This window comes from Salminus brasiliensis, chromosome 21 (genome assembly GCF_030463535.1).
Source record: "Salminus brasiliensis chromosome 21, fSalBra1.hap2, whole genome shotgun sequence".
NCBI classification, from domain to species: domain Eukaryota; kingdom Metazoa; phylum Chordata; class Actinopteri; order Characiformes; family Bryconidae; genus Salminus; species Salminus brasiliensis.
Window position 1 is genome coordinate 33,246,425 of NC_132898.1, and position 19,053 is coordinate 33,265,477.

Genomic DNA, 19,053 nt, shown 5'->3' on the forward strand with positions numbered 1-19,053 from the left:
GATTAATGTAGGGTTTAAAGGGGTGACCTTGGAGCTTTTCGACATGCTGATAATTTGTGTTTGACTCTCTTGTCTTTTTGTAATGATCACCTTCCACTCCAGTTACAACCCAGACCTTGATTCAGACCCGTATGGAGAAGAGGGCAACCTGTGGTCCTTTAACTATTTCTTCTACAACAAGAGGCTGAAAAGGATCGTTTTCTTTACATGTCGCTCTGTTAGGTAAAGTTTTGAGACACTGTCAAAAATATGTGCAGGTGTGTGAGAATGTCCTTATCCTTATTTAGTTGAATGTTATTTATGCATTCAGAAGGTCATTTAATCGCACTGTGTTTATAGTTGTGTAATGACTTGTATTATATTTGGATCCAGTCTCTTCATGGCTCCACGGGACCTGAGCATTGGCACAGAGTTGGATCTGGATCTGGATGAGGGCAGCTTTGAAGAAGAGGAGGAGAACATGGACGAGGAGAGGTGAGGACGGGCCTGTTGAACCTCATTATGGAAGAGAAATAACCGAGCCTAAAGCCGCATGTGTACTAAAACGAAAAGCAGAATGTCCTTTTAAAATTTATTTATTTATTTATTTATTTGTTGAGCTCCTGATCACTGCGTCGTTTGTTTTGAGAGCCCCCCTCCCGACTGCAGTTGGTCCACGTCACATGCTTTCCAACGTCATAGCATGGAGTGTACCTCCAGCAGTGCCGAGTGGCGCAACATGTGCAGAGAGTTCTTTTTAAAATATGCTTGGGACAGTGTGTTCACAGGTGGTTTCGTTTAATTTAGTTGTTTCTTTGTTTAAAAGGATTCGTACCGGTTACATCAGCAGTATTGTGACAGTACCTGAACAGTAGATGTCTCCTGTAACAGTGTTTTCCCCTGCAGGTATGGAGCTTTATGTGCCCAGTGAAGAACTGGAAGGTGCCACAGTTCCAGTGCTTTGCTCCTGAATACCTCTGAACAACACTGAGATCTCTAACAGAGCCTTGCGTCAGCCTTCTCTTACATTGTGGATTAATCATTACCCATTATTTTTCTTTCCTCAACGACGGTGGAATAAATTCTTAGTTTAGAGTTTTATTTTGTGTTTTCAGATGCTAATGTTTGATTTTTCTTTTGTTTTATTTTTCTTCACCAGTTGTTGGACTGTTTTCCCTGTTTAACTTTCTTGTTTAAGACTCCTAAAAGAGGCTGGGCTTAAGAACAGTCAATTTAATAAAAGCTAGTTTTTATTGCGTTTTAATAGAGAATTAGCTTTTTTATTTTTATAATTCATTTACATTTTTTAGGCCACTCCTGATGTGTGGTGAAGCATTTACTGTCTTTTACCAGCAGGGGGCAGCCTGTACTGCATCAGTGTCTCAACACTGCACTGCCGACCCACGTGTCACTCTTTTGTTTCTGCTAAGCTTTGAGAATTGTCATTGTCTGATTCTTTCAGCCATCACGACTTCATCTGATTTTAGTGGACCAAGCACCAGTTCTGAGACACGTGTTGTGTTTTATTGGCTGGGATTTTATTTTGTCACCTTTTTTTATTTTCTTCTGACCAAGGATAAACAAGGTGTATGTCTAGCACCCAAAGACTTTTGCTCTATCCCGTGGCACAGTTCATTGTTCCGAGGAAGGGCGGCTTCAGCCTAGTGGAGGACGTGCATGGCCTGTCCCTGGTGCCCTCTCCAGACCAGGTCTCTAAAGGCTCCAACATGTTCTGCTTTCCAGATTTCAGGGCCGCTACAGCCCCTCAAGTGAGTGTAGTGTAGCTGAGGATAAGCTAAAGATAACCCAAAATCCAGAATTAGCTGTGTGTTCACTTTTCCCATTTATGGATGTGAGCTGATAACAAAGGCAGTTTTTTTATTGTGCAATTGTTTGAACCTAATACACATATCCTGTTTGATAGTGTAGTCTGTGTTACTTTAGATCTATTGCATAAGACAAATGACTAAATTAGAATTTTTTTTTGTTTCCGTGCTTTTCTTCTCCCAGACGAGCCTGACAAGCAATTTAGCTTTCTTTCCATGGCTTAAAATGTGCAGTTATTGCATAAATATCAAGGTGAACATCAGTAGAAACTTTATTGTGGACAAAACAAGTAATTGTGCCACAGGCTGCAATATTTGTCATCTGAAAAAAACAGAAATCTCCAGTTTGTGAGAAACTCTGGGGGTTGATTCAGATGAAGCCAGGTCTTGCCCTAAATTTGCAGTGCCAGTGCTGTTAAACCACTGGAAATCCCTTGTCTGGGTTTCTCTAGGTCTGGACCTTACTGTCTAGACTTAAATAGATTAGAAAGCCTTTTCCCTTTTTGTTTAGTTGTTTTTATATTGTGGTTGAGATTCGTGAACATACATTCCTTTTGTTTTATTGTTAAACTAAAGCCAAGCTTTTAATTATTTGTAATATTTTAGTCCTGAGTGTGGAATTATTTTCTTTGCCTTTTAAGACTACACTATATTGACAAAAGTTTTGGGACACCTAAAAACAAGGGTATTACAGAGTTTCTCCTGCTTTTGTTGGAGTAACTGTCTCTGCTGTCCAGAGAAGAAGGCTATTCAATTTTACAAGGAGCATTGCTGTGAGAATTTGATTGGTTGCATTCAGCAACAAGTCTTCTAGTGATGTTAGGATGTCACATGGGATGATCACCACCCCACCTTATTCCAAAAGTACTGGATGGAGCTCCTCCACCATTATTTCAGAGAACACAGCTCTTCCACTGCTCCACAGCTCCTCAATGCTGGGGGGCTTTATACCCCTCTAGCCCACACCTGGCATTAGGCAGCATGGAGCCAATAGGGTCCTGATGTTGATCTGCTTCAGAGAGTCCTATTCTATTGGCAGTACTTCTCTACAGGTAGTAAACAAGCTGTGTGTGTGTTTGTATTTCCACATGTCTCAGCAATGGCTGAATTAGAAGGGGTGTCCACAAACATTTGGACATATTGTGTGTGTGTGTGTGCTAGGTTTGCTACTGTGTTTTTCTGAACGGTGGGGTTACATCACTGTTCTGTTGCGACATTCTGAAATGACCATCAGCTTTCTGGGTTTTGACCAGATGTCAAAGTAAATAACGCAGGCAGCGTCTGCTGTAATCTTCCAGCCCACTCGAGTCCCACTCCACGCGCTCGGTGTTTCCTGATGTTGCTCGAAGGTGTAGAATGTGACTTGTTACACTTCCTGGTGAATTCCTCAGTGTTCAGATCAGTGTGTGGTCGTGTGGCAGCTGCTCTTACAGGGCTCTTCAGAGATTGTGTAAAAATGTAGCGTCCAGTACGCTTACTGTTTTGAAGCCTTTATGAATTTGTGGAGTTTATCCAGTGATTCCAAACGTACCAATGGACCAGGTGATCAGCACCTTCTGCCCTGTCTAATAGCTGGGGGAATTCTGATTGTGCTTTGGTGGAGGGCTGAGCACTAGTTTGTAGGAGCCTGCTCCGGTGTAAGGCAGAGTTCAGTAGGAACAGGTTTTAACTTTATGAAACTTTAAATGCTGTAAAAGTGCAGTTTTGTTACTCAGAGTAGACTATATTTGTGTGGAGACATTCAGAAAGTCAGAACCTGTTGAACACCATGAAAGACATTACACTGATATATATATAATTATATAGTGTAATCCTGTCACGGTCACACAAAAACCTTCTCTCTCCAAAAGGGTAACTTTACAGAATAAAAACCTAAACTTTCAAAGGAAGTCCATCTACAAAAAGTTATTTTGGAGCATTTCTATTTCTCTATTCATCCTTTGATTCTGATCATGTAAATCTGCAATGTGAGAAAGTGCAAAACTAAGAGCTGGAGGAGGTTTTTGCCAAAGTGTCAAGATTTAAATATATAAGTAAATAATTTTGGCAGCTTTACTGGATTTCATTTGTAAACAGTCTTTCCCCAAATCTGCTGTTTCTGAGATTTTGTGTTTAATAAATCTCCCAAGCTGTTGCTGGGTATCAACCTCACATCCCTATTTTCATTTTGGAGTATTTACTTATATTGAATAACTGTCATGCAATTATTAGAACATTCATAAAGAGACCACTTTGAACTTTTAATTATTGAACTTTTGTTTATTTGTACTGGCAACAACAAAATACTTTTTTAGAAAAAAGAAAAAAAGAAAAAGTTACATCAACCCTTGGAACTGAAAAGTGTAGTGTTCTTTCTGCTATAGTTACAAAAAAGTGATATTTACAAGTTCCACAAAAAAAAAAACAAACACAAAGTAGTTTGACGGACACATGATCAAAGCACTGCATGCAGGCATCACTACAGACATCGAAGGTAATGCCTTTGTTTTGCTCGACGTGTTTGACACACCACATTACCATTGCATGGAAACTTCACTGCGGTGCAAGTCGACTAACGCTCTTCAGCCTTAGGGGTCTAACTAAGTCCACCCACAGCACATACACATAACAGACAGTACTCATGCCTTAGGTCATGTTTTAACTTATCTATGACCCAAGTCATCATGCCTACAATGACATCACAGGTTCCTCAGAGAACAATGAAAGAGAGAGGGGGGGGGGGGGCGGCACTGAGGAAATGGTTTTCCTGAAAAGGTTCAACAGAATCGTAGCAGGACTTTTATGTACAGCTCCTGGTCTACCTGTTAGCACAGCATTACTTTTCTCCTCCTTCTTCCTCCCTTATCCTCCACCATGTTCTCTGAGGGAATCAAGACCAGGATTTGTCAGGAGAATTGTGGTACAGATCATCAAGCCATTTTGTGAAACCTTCACATGAGAGAGCAAACGTAAGCACTTCAGCTAAACTGTCCGAGAGTCACACGTCAAAATGAGGACTGGTGAAGGAACGCAGGTCTTTGGTAGGTCACTCCAAATACGTCAAAAAAAAAAAAAAAAAAAAAAGACAACTACAACCGTCCTAGTGAAAAAGGCACTTCAAACAGTCGACCGTTTTCCACTGCAAATTATGTAAACAGTACTTTACGAAAAAAGGCACATACCGTGCATCAAGTATCCCAGGATTCAAGTTAGAGGTATCAGACAGGCGATTCAGAGTCTCCAACAACGTGAATGTACACTGTATGAACTATACACACGGTTAGCACAATACTGCTGAAGCGAATGTCTTTGCACGAGTCTGATGGGTTGAGGATGGTCCAGTCGTGCTCCGAGCGACAGCCCTGCTTGTGGAGCGGCTGGCGCGCAGCTCAAGTCTTTCACCGTTTCACAGCCCTTGGTTGTCTGCTCTTGCTGAGACCACATCAGCGTAGGAGGTTCCCAGATATAATTAGAAGGCCAACAAACCTTTGTGATATTCTAACTACTTGCAGTGACCACAAAGGCCAGAAAGCCTGGCTGAAACGTCTCAGATCCTTTGCCTGAGGACTAACAGCGATGGCGCTGTTCGTCTTTTTTTGGAATCTGAAACCTGCTCAGCCTTTCCCTGTACTCGAGTGCTGCACACCTTCTGAAGCTCAAGTCTCTGCAGAGATCCTCCTCTACAGCGCCATCAGGCATGGTGGGCAGGTGAGAGATTGAGCGCTCACCCTACCGGCCTCAATAGCAGTCCTCGTCCTCGCTCTTCTCAAAGTCCGGGACCACTTGGTCTGCAGAGTGCCTGGAGCTAGGGTGCTGGCTGGAGAGGATGTTTGTGCTACAGTGCAGCCAGGGATGCAGCAGGATATCTGGTGCCTCCAGCCTCTCTGATGGCAGCTTCCTCAGCATGCAGCACACCAGAGATTTAGCCCTGGGGGACAGAGTCTCTGGGATGGTGAAAGCACCCCTGCGGATTTTGCTGAACAGTGCTGCGGGCTCCACATCCTGAAAGGGGTAGCGTCCCACCAGCATGGTGTAGAGAACCACTCCCAGGCTCCAGATGTCCGCCGCCTTCCCTGAGTACGAGTGACGAGAGTTCAAAATCTCTGGGCCGACGTAGGCCGGGCAGCCGTGCTTGTCCGTGAGAGAGTCGTCGTCTCCGTTGAGAAGACAGGAGTCCTCCAGGTTCTGCAAGACCAGCTTTGTTCTGTGGGGACAGGGTAAGGATTCCTTTAGTTCACTTTGCTTTCTGGCCTCTGAATCTGTGTTAGCAACACAGGTTAGCTAGGCAGAGGAAACCATACCCAGTAGGATATCCTTACATTGCTGCATACTTAGCATTCTTACACCATGTGGACAAAAGTATTGGGACACCTGTTCATTTAATGTTTTTTTTCTGAAATCAAGGCTATTAAAAATAGTTTCTCCTGCTTTTGTTGGAATAACTGTCTCTGCTGTCCAGAGAAGAAGACTTTCTACTGGATTTTGGAGAAGAATTGCTTCGAGAACTTGATGGCATTCAGCAACAAGAGCGTTGGTGAGGTCAGGATGTTGGGTGATCATCACCCCACCTCAACTAAATGGAGCTCCATCATCTTTCCAGAGAGAACAGCTCCACGCCTGGCAGAGAGTCCTAGTCTATTGGCAGTACTTCTCCACAGAGACTAGACAAGCTTTTGCACAAGTCGCTGAATGCAGTCATTAGAAGGGGCGTCTACAAACATTTGGACATTTAGTGCCCATTGCCATGACTAAAGATGTTCAGCTCCAATCCTAATCCAACACATCTGATCACAGTATTAGAGCCAGGTGTGTTGGATCTCCAGGACCAGGACTAAATTTGCCAACAGTGAACAGAAGTTGGTAGCCACCAATCATCATCATCATCATCATCATCATCATCATATTTTCGTTTCAAGGCCAACAGCTGTCAGTCAGCTCTCCTCCACCGTCAGCAACATCAGCATTACTGTCTGAACCTCATTACGAAGAGTAAGAACTGACCTTTGAGCGTCAGCAAAGACGAACTTGCGCAGCTTGAGATCTCGGAGAACGACGCCGTTTTCGTGACAGTGCGCGACCGCTGACGCCATCTGTCCGAAGAGGCGCACTGCCTCGTCCTCCTGGAGCCTCTTACAGGTGCGCACGTACGAGTGCATGTCGCCGTAGTTGCGTTCGAAGAATATGTAGACGTTGTGCTCCCCCATAATCACCTCGGATATCTTACAGATATTATCGTGAGGCAACAGGCGAGTGTACGGAGCAATGAGCTCATGATATTTCCTCATAGAAAACACCTGCGAAAGAAAAACAGCCGGATTACAGATCTGCAAATAGAACAAAGACTACCATCATCATCATCAGGCCATTACTCTTCGTGTGTGTGTGTGTGTGTGTGACTCATGTGAACAATAATAACCTGCAAAAGGGCCTAATCACGATTGCACCGGCTAAAAAAAGAAAAAGACCCAAGACGAGAACCAGACTCTCCAGTATCCTCCTACAGGACAACATGCTTACCTTACAGGTGTACTCCTGCTCTGTGACACGGTGGACAGCTCTGTACGTTTGGGTGCCCTCAGTGGCCTCCAACAGCACATAGGGTCCGATAGAGGACACGCGGTGGTTCTCCGGGCCTGAATGCTCCGTGCTTTGGGTCAGGGGCCGGAGGCAGGGGGCTAAGCCAGGGGAGGGAGGCTGGCTGAGCCTGCGGCGCTTACACTTGAGCGTCTCTGTGCTGTGGGAGTCATCGCAGTCTACCCGCTTGAGTCGCAGTGGCAGGGTGGGCGTCGAAAGGTTCACACTCATCTGTATTTATAGAGAGAGAGAGAGCAAAAAGGGCAAGATGAGGCAAGGGCTGGTTACGAACAAACAGACGAACGAACAAGGTCAATAACCTTGCTACAGCATGAGCGAGCATACTGTGCATCACCCACACAGTGGCTCCAGGGGATGTGCACAAGCATCCTGGCTCAGCTAATAATAACAATAACAATAACAATAATAATAATAATAATAATAATAATATTTATATATAAAAGTGAACTGGGTTGTATTATTAAGTATGAGAGATGGTGTAGCTACAACAGAGCAGAGCCAGAGGCTGTAGAGAAAACAATGGGCAAGAACAGTAGAGAGGAATATGGCAGGCTGATTCACATCCGCTGCTCCATCAAAGGAGCTAAATATGAACCACTGAAGCGCCTGAGTGATGATCACCACCACCCTCATCATCATCATCACCACCACCACCATCACCACCACCACCATCATCACCACCACCACCACCACCATCATCATCCTCCTCATCACTGCTTGATGCAAGAAGGCTCTTACTCAAGTTACTGTCCGCAGGTTTGTCGGTGGTGAGTCACTTGAACTAACTCTAGCTCTCTCGGCCTCTCTCTCTCTCTCTCGCGCTCACTCACTCATACAGGGTTATTACACAGTCGGGCGCGCGCGTCATGCGGTGACGTAGCGCAGTCTCGTTTTTCCACTTGCCTGTGTGGTCAATGCAGACTATAGAGCTATAGAGCTATCATTATTATCATCATTATCATCATCATCATCATCATCATCATCATCATCATCATTATTATTATTATTATTATAGTATTTTAATCTAAAAACTGAGGAAATAAAGTTTCGTCTCGCGCTTTAAGACAATAGCAGGTCAGAGAGAGAGCGAGAGGTGGGTGAGAGAGATAGAGGGAGAGGTGGGTGAGAGAGAGAGAGGTGGGTGAGAGAGATAGAGGGAGAGGTGGGTGAGAGAGAGAGAGGTGGGTGAGAGAGAGAGAGGGAGAGGTGGGTGAGAGAGAGAGAGGTGGGTGAGAGAGAGAGAGGTGGGTGAGAGAGATAGAGGTGGGTGAGAGAGATAGAGGGAGAGGTGGGTGAGAGAGAGAGAGGTGGGTGAGAGAGAGAGAGGTGGGTGAGAGAGATAGAGGTGGGTGAGAGAGATAGAGGTGGGTGAGAGAGATAGAGGGAGAGGTGGGTGAGAGAGGAGTGGCTGAGGAAAGAGTTGCACCATCACTTCTTTTCCCTGTAAAGTTTTAACTCGGACTCTTTCACAACTAGCTTAACGTTTTCTGTGGAAACCAGCAAAGCAACAGTGGACACACACACACACACACACACACACACACACACACACACACACACACACTTTAAAAATGGCGCTCCGCTTAAATAAAGGGGCTCTAGCTGCTCACCTCGCTCTCAGACAAAGGCCCTCTCTCCTCTCCAGAACAGAACAATGCTGACCCAGTCAACACCAGTCTGAGGCCGGACTCAGCAGCTCCGGCTCATTCCCCGCTCGCTGAGAAAAGCTCGGCTGAAGACTGTGCTCGAATCCGGGGCAGCAGGGAGGGAGAGAGCCGCGGCCGAATCTGCCCTCCTCTCCTCCAGGCTGGAGAGAACTGCCACGAGTCCGGGTGACGAGGCGCCGCTGCCGACAGAGCCCGAGTCGGCTAAACGAGCCGACTCCACTCGCCGAAGTGTCGAAACGCACAGTTCTCCGGACCGGACTCTCTCAAGTGTGTCTTCGGTTCGGTCCAAGTCTGATACGATCCGTCTAGCAGGTCTCGGGGGGGGTTAAAGGGTCCTGGAAGGGCTCGGAAGGTCCTGGAAGGGCTGAGGGACGCCGGCGAGCCCGGCTGGTGTTGTCGGCGCGCACGCAGCTCTTTGTTCCCGATTCCCGCTGAATGACCCGGGCGGTGCACAGGCGCTGTTTCTCGCTCGGTCCTCACAAAAGGGGGCAGCCAGAAATTATTAAACATATAATCAAACAAGCAGAGCTCGAATTTCCTCAATTCGGAGAATAAACAAGTGAAGTTGCGCCTCAAAGGAAAGTTGTGGAAGCGGTGAGCAGCGCTAGCTAGCCGGAGCCGGAGCCTGAGGAGAGCGCGGGCGGTGAGAGGGTAAACTGAGGGCTCGGTCGGTGTTTACCTCCTTAAAAAGAGGAATCAGATCCCTTTAAAGTCTTACAGAGATCACAGATCAGACGTGTGGTCCCTCCGCCTGACCGTCCGCCTGTGAGAGCTCTATTTGGGCTCGACTCCTATTATGCTGCTGCGCTAGCCCGCCGCGCTGCTGCTGCTGCTGCTGCTGATGATGCTGTCCTCAGCCCGATTGCAACATCTAAGCTCCGCCTCCCGCGTCTGACGACATCCAGCCCTCAGCCAGGCTCATTGTTTCTCCCCCGCCCGCATTCCGACAGGTCCCGCCTCCCTGCGCTGCGATTGGCTAGTCGCGCACGCTCGTCGAATCAACGCAGCAGGAACGGAGCTGGCAGCCAATGAGAAGCCCTCTCAGAGGGATCTTTACGGAATACGGGTGGGAAACGAAAACGCAGCGCCGCTGCTGAAGTTTTCGCGTGGCGAGCAAACAAACCGCGCGCCAGAAAAGGAAGGCGCTGTCTGCGAGCGCGGCTGGACATTTCTGAATGAGCCCGAGCCCGAGCCGAGCCGAGCCGAGCCCAGCCGAGCCGAGCCGAGCCGAGCCGTTCACTGCAGACCAGACTCACAGCCCCGGACAACACGAGGCAACCAGGTTACTCTGGAGTATCAGAGAAAGCAGAGAAATGAAAGTAACTCCCAGCACAATAACACAGCATCCAGCAACGCCGCACCCCTTTCTATGACTCAACGCCAGTGTTGCTGTTGCTCTGTTGTTGCACTGTTTACTACGGACGGGTTCAGGTGGCCTACACCGTGTTGCGTTTGGGTTTCTGAGGAAAGAGATTCATATGGATAAGAGAAAGTTTGAAAATAGAGCATTTAAAGAATGAGTAAGCTTGGCTGATCATGAAGGAGAATCTATAATTAGGTTCAAGTGTATTGTAAACTAGCCATTGATTTGGTATTTGTGTGTATATATATATATATACAGTCATGCCCGAAAGTATTCATACCCCTGTCAAAGTTTGACTTAAATTTACTTTTATTTAACCAGAAATTATATTTTTGCCTGGAAATGACACAGGCATCTCCCAGGAGATAACACGATGATGTACAAGAGGCATCATTGTGGGAAAAAGTATTTCTCAGCTTTTATACACATTTGAACAAAAAGTGGCATGTCCAAAATTATTCATACCCTTCTCAATAATTAATGGAAAAGCCTTTATTGGCTATTACAGCAATCAAACGCTTCCTGTAATTGCTGACCAGCTTTTTGCATGTCTCCACTGGTATTTTTGCCCATTCATCTTTAGTGATGAGCTCCAACTCTTTGAGGTTCGAGGGTCTCCTTGCCATCACCCTGATCTTTAGCTCCCTCCACAGATTCTCAATTGGATTCAAGTCAGGACTCTGGCTGGGCCACTGCAAAACATTAATGTTTTTGTCTGCTAACCATTTCTTCACCACTTTGGCTGTGTGTTTTGGGTCGTTGTCGTGCTGAAATGTCCACCGGTTCCCAAGGCCAAGTTTCTCTGCAGACTGCCTGATGTTGTTGTTGAGAATCTTGATGTATTGCTCTTTTTTCATGGTGCCATTTACTGCGATCAAGTTCCCTGGTCCATTGGCTGAAAAACACCCCCAAAACATTAGGTTCCCACCACCATGTTTGACAGTGGGGATGGTGTTCTTAGGGTTGAAGGCTTCTCCTTTTTTACGCCAAATGGTGCACACATCATTGTGGCCAAACAATTCAATTTTTGTTTCATCTGACCATAAAACAGAACACCAGAAGTCTTCTTCTTTGTCCAGATGAGCATTTGCAAAGGTCAAGCGGGCTTTTGTGTGCCTTTTCTGGAGAAGTGGCGTCCTCCTTGGCCTGCGTCCGTGGAACCCAGCAGTGTGCAGTGTCCGTTGAACTGTCTGCCTTGAGATGTCGCCACCAGCAGAGTCCAGATTCACCAGGATGGCCTTGGTGGTGATCCTTGGATTTTTCTTCACCTCTCTCACTATTCTCCTGGCCAGCACAGGTGTCACTTTTGGCTTCCGACCACATCTTCTGAGATTTTCCACAGTGCGGAACTTGAGCCACTGGAACTTGAAAACATTTTGATATGGCTTTATAGCCCTTTCCTGACTTGTGAGCGGCCACAATGCACAGCCGCAGGTCCTTAGTGAGCTCCTTTGTCTTAGCCATGACTGTCCACAAACCAACTGCAGAGAGCTGCTGTTTTTCTCCTGTTGAGTTGATTAAAACAGCTGTTCCCAATGAATCAGGGTAATTAGGATGCTTTAAAACAGCTTGGACTATTTGGAATGGTATAGAACTTTGGATTTTCCCATATACTGTGACAGTTTTCAAAGGGTATGAATAATTTTGGACATGCCACTTTTTGTTCAAATGTGTATAAAAGCTGAGAAATACTTTTTCCCACAATGATGCCTCTTGTACATCATCGTGTTATCTCCTGGGAGATGCCTGTGTCGTTTCAAGGCAAAAATATAACTTCTGGTTAAATAAAAGTAAATTTAAGTCAAACTTTGCCAGGGGTATGAATACTTTCGGGCATGACTGTATATATATATATATATATATATATATATATATATATATATATATATATATATATATTAAACCAAACAAACACATCAAATCAAGTTTATTTGTATAGCTTATTACAACTGCTTATAAAAAGTAGCTTTACAGTATCAGTAATCTGTAAAAATGGAAGAACTCAACAACATAAGAAGACATGAAAATCTAAGACCCCCAGTGAGCAGCCAAAGACCACCGTGCAGGAAAACCTCCCTCAGAGCTGGGGAAGAGACCTAGGGAGGAACCAAGACTCACAAGGGGGACCCGACCCGTCCTCATTTGTCCTCCTCTGATCAGGACTAATTTTACGTCACTATATCACAGAAGCTGTTCTACTGCTCAGGTGTGCTGAACTCATCTTAATACGGTGTAGTAGAACTGATATAATCACAGCAGTGATGGTCATTGATGGTCAGAGTAGTGAGAGTAATGATGGGGTAATATTAGTAGTGCAGTGAACTATGGGAATTCCATTTCCCCGAGTGTACACAATACAAATTACGCCAAGTTGGGACTGCTGTCCCTGGTAGAACTGACTCGCTGGACGGTCATTTCGCGATTGGAACAGGAGTGTGGTGCGTAATGCATTCTGGGTTATTGGGATATTGTCCACACAAGTCATGTCCTGATGCATCCTCCTTAACACGGGCAGAACAAGACCACATCCGGACTGCACTCGGCTAGAAGTGAACTTTTGAATGGATCAGTACTTGGGCTGCAATTGATGATGTTTCACAGTCCTCAGGAACACAAGTACAGACAAGAACACAGATATTTATTATTATAGCGCACTGAAAATGTTGAAAAGTTTTCGGACACCACTACAAAGTGACGAAACCCCTACAGTCGTGCACTATGTAGTGATTAGGTTTCAACCACAGCTTTTCTCTGCACACCAACACAATGATTTTAAATCAAAATAATTAAGATGTGATCAAATTTAGCCTTATTTCACAGGGGTTAACAATAAAAAAGTCATTTAACAAACTAACATAATTATAGGACTACATTAAAGAACTACATTTGCAGGTATTGACTGCATAAAATCTAAAACCCATATACATCCCCATATGCCGATTCTCAATCCCTCCTTGAGATGCTCTGCCAGGCCTTTACTGCAGCCTTCTGCGACTGCTGTGTGTTTGTGGGTCTCTCTGTCTTCGGTGAGGACAAGTTTGAGGTTAGGTGACTGACTGACATTTAAGAACATTCCATTTCTTTGACTTGTGAAGCTCTTGGGTTGCTTTCGCTGTGTGTAATTCTGAGTCATTATCTAAGTGCACTGTGAAGAAACATCCTATCATTATTGCAGCATTTGCTGAAAGTACGGCTCTGTACACTTCAGAATTCATCCTGCTGCTTTAACCAGCAGTCTCATCATCAGTAAACACCAGTGACCCAGTTCCATACATGGCCATGCCATAACAGTGCCTCCACCATGTTTGACACCATGTGGTATGCTTCAGACCATTAACCATTTTCCTCTTCTCTATACTCCAGTTAATCGTGGTTTCATGTGGCTTTTCAGATGTTTCTATCAGTCTGATCTAACCTTTCTGTTCTTAAATGTTAACGGTGGTTTGCATCTTGTGGCAACCCGTCTGTATTTACATTCATGAAGGCGTCTTTTGATTGTGAACTTTGACAGTCATACGCCCACCACCTCAAGAGAGTGCTTGCCTTGATTAGATGTTGATTAGATGTTCAGCAAGTCTTCGGTGGTCTTCTGGGCCTTCAGGCGTGAGATCACCTTCCTAATTGTTGATTTGGCCACTCCTAGAGTTTGTTTTGGTTGTTCAGCCTAATGACGGCCTTCTTCACTTGCATCGACACCTCGTTAGACTGCATATTGAAAGTTCTCAAGAATGGCTACCAAATGCATATTCAACACTTGGAATCAACTCCAGACCTTTTGTCTCCTCAATTTGTCATGAAATGATGAAGGAACAGACCACACCTGGTCAAGAAACTGCTTATCAGTCAATTGCCCTATCACTTTTGAGCCTGTCCCAGTCGGCATGCTTTTGTGGAGCTCACATGAGTGGAATGTGGGCTAGGTGGGTTCCAGGTGGGCATGGGTTGATTTAATATCCCCGTCATTACAGCCCACCTTAATCTCACATGCGTCCCACCTAGGCCCCATGCGGAGTGTGCAACCCAGATAGGGCCCAAGTTGAATCCCTCCTGGTCCCATCACTGACCCTGGTGGGACCCCTGGACAAAACTTTCTGGTTCTGGCTACCAATACAGGCCCAGCATCTGGGTGACTTGTGACCTACACAATTGGATGCATCACTGTCCAAATACTTTCCAAATACCTGACTGCTAATAAATGTATGTTCTCGCTCAGATACACAGCAGCATGCTTCCATTGACTCTGGTGCTTGTTGCATTCTGTCTGTGCTGTTTCACCATGACTTTTCCAGTCTCACAAACTGCTCCTTCACCCTCTACGCCTTTATGTAATCTAGCCAAACAGCACAGGTTTGACTGGCTCCAGTTTTGGCCTCTTCAGCGTGCTGGAAGGCCCGAGTGAGAGAAGCTGCAGGATGCTCTGCTGCTCAGCCCTCGTAGTTTCAGGGTGAGTCAGAGGCTGAGTGTGTGAGTATGTGGGTGACGGAGGCTTCCTGGGCTGTTCCACCATCAGCAGGCCTCTGAGTGGGAGAGCAGCCAGCCGCTCCTTAAAATGGAAATGTCTCAGCCGCGGCGTGTTTCAGACACCCCCGGGTGTCTTCAGGTCCTCGAATAGCCAGACGCATCAGCCCGTCAGCCCGGGCCTATTTAGCACCACAGCGCTCCGAGAGCAGCGCGGGGAGGTTGTTTATTGTTGTGGTATTTTTGACTGTTATCATCAGCTGAGTCACAGCGCAGAGGGATGAGTCGAGTGCGGGTGTCTGATGTGGGTCAGTCCAGTTCTTTTACAGTATCTCTTTACCAGCTGGAGATGAGGAGAAGGGGACAGGCCATGTTGCATTTCCCAGAAACCCTCTGACCGTTGGTGGTGCAGAATGGTTCTGTGAAAATGTCACACTTCCTGAGTTGAGACATCGTATTACCATGGGAACTGACCGGGGTCTCCACAAAAGGCCTCTTCGTTCTGATGAAGGCATGTGGACACTTGGCTCTTACTGGAATCACATGAATACGCTGGCTGACACTGAGGCTCATTCCTCTAAATTATCCCGCAGGGGTGTGTAGAGTAGCTGAAACCCAAACGCGTAAGTAAAAGTCCTGTCACTGGGATGAACTTACACAAGTGAAAGTAGAACCTTAGAAAGAAGTACCTTTCAAATGAACAGCTTGAAAACAAAAGTGAAAGTGAATTAAGGTGCACGTATTCGTCACTGTACAGTGTGGACTGTACAGCGAAATGTGTCCTCCGCATTTAACCCATCTGGTAGTGAACACACACTCACACACACACACACACGTGTTAGGGGCAGTGAGTACACACACACACCCAGAGCGGTGGGCAGCCAACTCCAGCGCCCGGGGAGCAGAGAGGGTAAAGGGCCTTGCTCAAGGGCCCAACAGTGGCAGCTTGCCGAGCCCGGGAATCGAACCCACAACCCTGTTATCGATATCCCGGCGCTCTAACCGCTGAGCCACCACTGCCCCAGTAATGCTACATTTTCTTATACAAGATTTTACACAATTTCTGTGTATTATTTAAATGTTGAGTGGGTTGACGGGAATGTGTGCAGATGGAAGTGACTGCTCTCTCTCTGATTGGTTTGTGTTGGTGGTTCAGGCTAACGATGGCCTTCTTCGCCTGGCTAACAAATGCAAATTCAACACATTTGGAATCAACTCCAGACCTTTTATCTCCTTCATTTTTCATGAAATAATAAAAAATTATTTCAAGCAATTGTCCAATTACTTTTGAGCCAGTGAAAATGGAGGAACGATTAAAAAACTAATGACTAATATCTAAATGGTTAATGCAGTGGCTTGAATGAATTAATAAACCCATTGAATTAAAGCTAAAATTGTGTAAAAACCATTGAGGTGTAGAGAGGTAAAATTGAGAGGCAAAAGAGACAAACACAGTATATATATATATATATATATATATATATATATATATATATATATATATATATACCACATATGTTTTTTGCAAAGCAAGTATAGCAATTTTATTAACTATTAATGTTGGTTAGTAATAAAAGTACTAAATCTGCTAAAATAATAAAATTCTTTGGGGACTGTATTACCTTAAAACAGTGGCAACTAACAGGCAACACCAGGTGATGTTTTCTTGGTCAGACTTTGTTGGTCAGCACACTCTAGCCACACACACACACACACACACACACAGTAGTTAATTAGCCTAGTTTACAGAGTGGGTCTGGCTTATGTGTCTAAGTCTAATTGGATTAGCTATGCAGCTGTGCGATTTGAGTGGGCTTTGCCTTAAGGTCACACGTCTCATTTGGGGACAGGCTGCACCACTTCCGGTTGGCACTTGTGTCAGCAACAATACGGCCTGCTTAGATCCTGAGAGAGGACCGTAAGAGCTCACGTGTCAGTGTTATTACTGTCTGCTTCAGGATTTAATATTTAGTATTACTTTAACTGGTATATTACATGAAAAGTTGGTGCACTGATAGCTGGGCCAGGGGACGAGGAGGAGCCATCTGGGCCATATTTGACCTATTTTTTTTTATGTAGGCCAAAGAAGTTTTAGTAGCTCATCACTGTTTCAAACCCAGTTCTGTCCCACACATATGCTGTGTATTCTTGGAGAGACACCTTATAAGAAGCACTATCGGTTCCATAAAGAACCATGTTTGTAATACAGATGTGTGGGTGATGTGTAAAGAACCTTTACATTAAGTGAAGTTTGTTTAGACCTTTGAAAGGTTCTCAGTTCCCCCTTGTCTCCATTACACACATGCTTCTTTATTGAGCCAAAAGTGGGTCTTCTACGGTATCGCTCAAACCTTTTGTAGGACCTTTATTTGGGTTAATGTACCAAAATCAGTTCCTAATTACGACCTCTTTATCCCTTAGAATGAAACAGGCCACTTTGTTAGTCTAGCTGTGAGACTGGCTGTCCTGAATTCTGCCACATTCAAGAAACTTTCAGTGTATAAATAAAATATATTCCAATTCTATTCCAGAGCATTTCTATTGGTCTGTTCGTCATGACATCTTGGCACATTATTAGTACATACAGTACATATTAGTACATATGAAGTGATTAACTGCCACATTAAAAAAACTGCATAGAGACACACAGATGAAAATTGTCACCTTCATAGTGGTGATGCTTTACAGTGGTTAAAATGCAAATATTACAATTGCAATTTTATTAAGTATCCAAAACAACCAGGTAACCTACACATATTTTCTGAGATATTATATTAATATAGATAAATAATACAATAGTGCTAAATCTGCAAAAAGAAGTTTGCTTAAGGGATTTTACTCATCATGAAATTTGGAACAAAATTATGACACTGTGGTTAAAACCTTGTATATCCAGATTATCCTCCACTAACCGTGTCTTTTAGGTAGTGCGTTTGCTACAAGGATTTGATGGTCAAGGGTAAATGACCGTATGCTACACATGCAGAGGCAGAGGTCTCCTTTAAACACACAGTATTTTTGATAGTTTTCTTGATGAGCACCAAAAGCATCTGATTCTTTTACAAATTGTAAAAAGCTGGAGCTGTTCACCCTACTGCTGTCCTCCTGACAGAAAGCAGCGCGGCCAGGACTGAAACTCGAAGACCGTTCTCACCTCACAACAGGCGCTGCAGTGATTACTCTCAGTTCGGTGGTGGGGAATGGGTGGGGTTGGGCGGTCCAGGTTGGAGATTTTCAGGGCTATAGAAAGTTTGTTTTTTGGGTTTCTTCTCCAAACACTTCTCCAATCAACACGAGCATCACAGAGGAACACAAAAGGCCTGAGTTCGTGCAAAACGTAGAGAAAAGCACCTTTTTGAAGTTAAAGGGTTTGTACTGATGAATGACTTTTCTTCTCATTACCAAAAAAACCTGGAATCATCTTAAATCAAGTAGATGATTCCAAGAACATCACAGAGACGTTTCAATTTCAAGTGTTATTTTTGTACTGGCAGATTATTTTACTTATTTAAAGTTTCATATCATAAAACAAATGAAATGTTTTGCTTTATGTTTACCATCTGCATGACTTAAACAACAAACATCATCTGAATATACCTTGAAACTTTCTAAATAATCTGCATTTCAACTGTTGAAATCGAAAAGCAGCAACATGATCTACATTTGAACTGAAACGCAGCGAAGTTACCAGTCCAACCGAGAATTTCATGAAAGAAAATGATTTAAAAAAATAGAAATATCTGAGAAAAATGAGACTCGCTAGATTAATATGATTTCACTTGCCAAGCGTACGTCCATTATTTTTAGCTTCTGTTTATTACCCAGGCACTGGTTCAAGATTCTGTGCCAACTTAAATGTAGTCAATCAGGCTGCTCTCTTAAGCGGAGCCAAACTATTATATTTAAAGAAATGACATTTTTACCCTGATCCCAGTTTTCCACATCGGTTGCATTCGTGTCCGTCACCACAGGCTATACTTCTGATGTGTTTCACTGAACCTCGCTGCTGTTCTTTCTTAAATCTCTCCTGAATGGTTTTATTGTCAGTAGTAAATGCCCATCTCATCACTGTCACAAAAACCTTGTATCTGCATTTTTGTCGTTTTGGACTTTTCTCCATAATGAGAATCTGACAGTTGTTCCTTTTACTGTATCAGAATAGAAAAGCTCCAAAATGACCGAAACA

The 19,053-nt window shown here is 44.5% G+C and overlaps 2 protein-coding genes across 3 annotated transcripts in view; one reads left to right on the forward strand and one right to left on the reverse strand.

Moving 5' to 3' along the window:
* The window catches only part of maf1a (MAF1 homolog, negative regulator of RNA polymerase III a), a 7,444-nt gene extending 3,488 nt beyond the window's left edge, over positions 1 to 3,956 (forward strand). The window contains 3 exon segments of the mRNA XM_072665928.1: positions 103 to 222; positions 373 to 474; positions 886 to 3,956. Of these exon segments, the coding sequence (XP_072522029.1) occupies positions 103 to 222; positions 373 to 474; positions 886 to 910 (247 nt within the window). The 3' untranslated portion in view covers positions 911 to 3,956.
* A 107-nt stretch (positions 3,957 to 4,063) lies between these two features.
* Positions 4,064 to 9,894, reverse strand: trib3 (tribbles pseudokinase 3). Of its 2 annotated transcripts, none has more exons than XM_072666239.1 (4): positions 8,990 to 9,894; positions 7,302 to 7,589; positions 6,786 to 7,078; positions 4,064 to 5,988 (listed from the first exon to the last, which is right to left on the reverse strand). In XM_072666239.1, the coding sequence occupies exons 2-4, from the start codon at positions 7,587 to 7,589 to the stop codon at positions 5,523 to 5,525; spliced, it is 1,047 nt and encodes a 348-aa protein (XP_072522340.1). In that variant the 5' UTR covers positions 8,990 to 9,894; the 3' UTR covers positions 4,064 to 5,522. The 2 variants fall into 2 exon arrangements, with proteins under 2 accessions (XP_072522340.1, XP_072522341.1); XM_072666240.1 differs by lacking the exon at positions 8,990 to 9,894 and adding an exon at positions 8,118 to 8,255.
* Positions 9,895 to 19,053: the final 9,159 nt, after the last annotated feature.

What these genes read in the sequence shown, in the direction of transcription:
- trib3 (XM_072666239.1), bottom strand. Translation starts at nt 7,589, where the DNA reads ATGAGTGTGAACCTTTCGACGCCCACCCTGCCACTGCGACTCAAGCGG. An exon ending in AGCAGGAGTACACCTGTAAG is followed by an intron (nt 7,079 to 7,301) that starts GTAAGCATGTTG and finishes TTTCTTTCGCAG; the next exon opens with GTGTTTTCTATGAGGAAATA. An exon ending in GTCTTTGCTGACGCTCAAAG is followed by an intron (nt 5,989 to 6,785) that starts GTCAGTTCTTAC and finishes CTGTCCCCACAG; the next exon opens with AACAAAGCTGGTCTTGCAGA.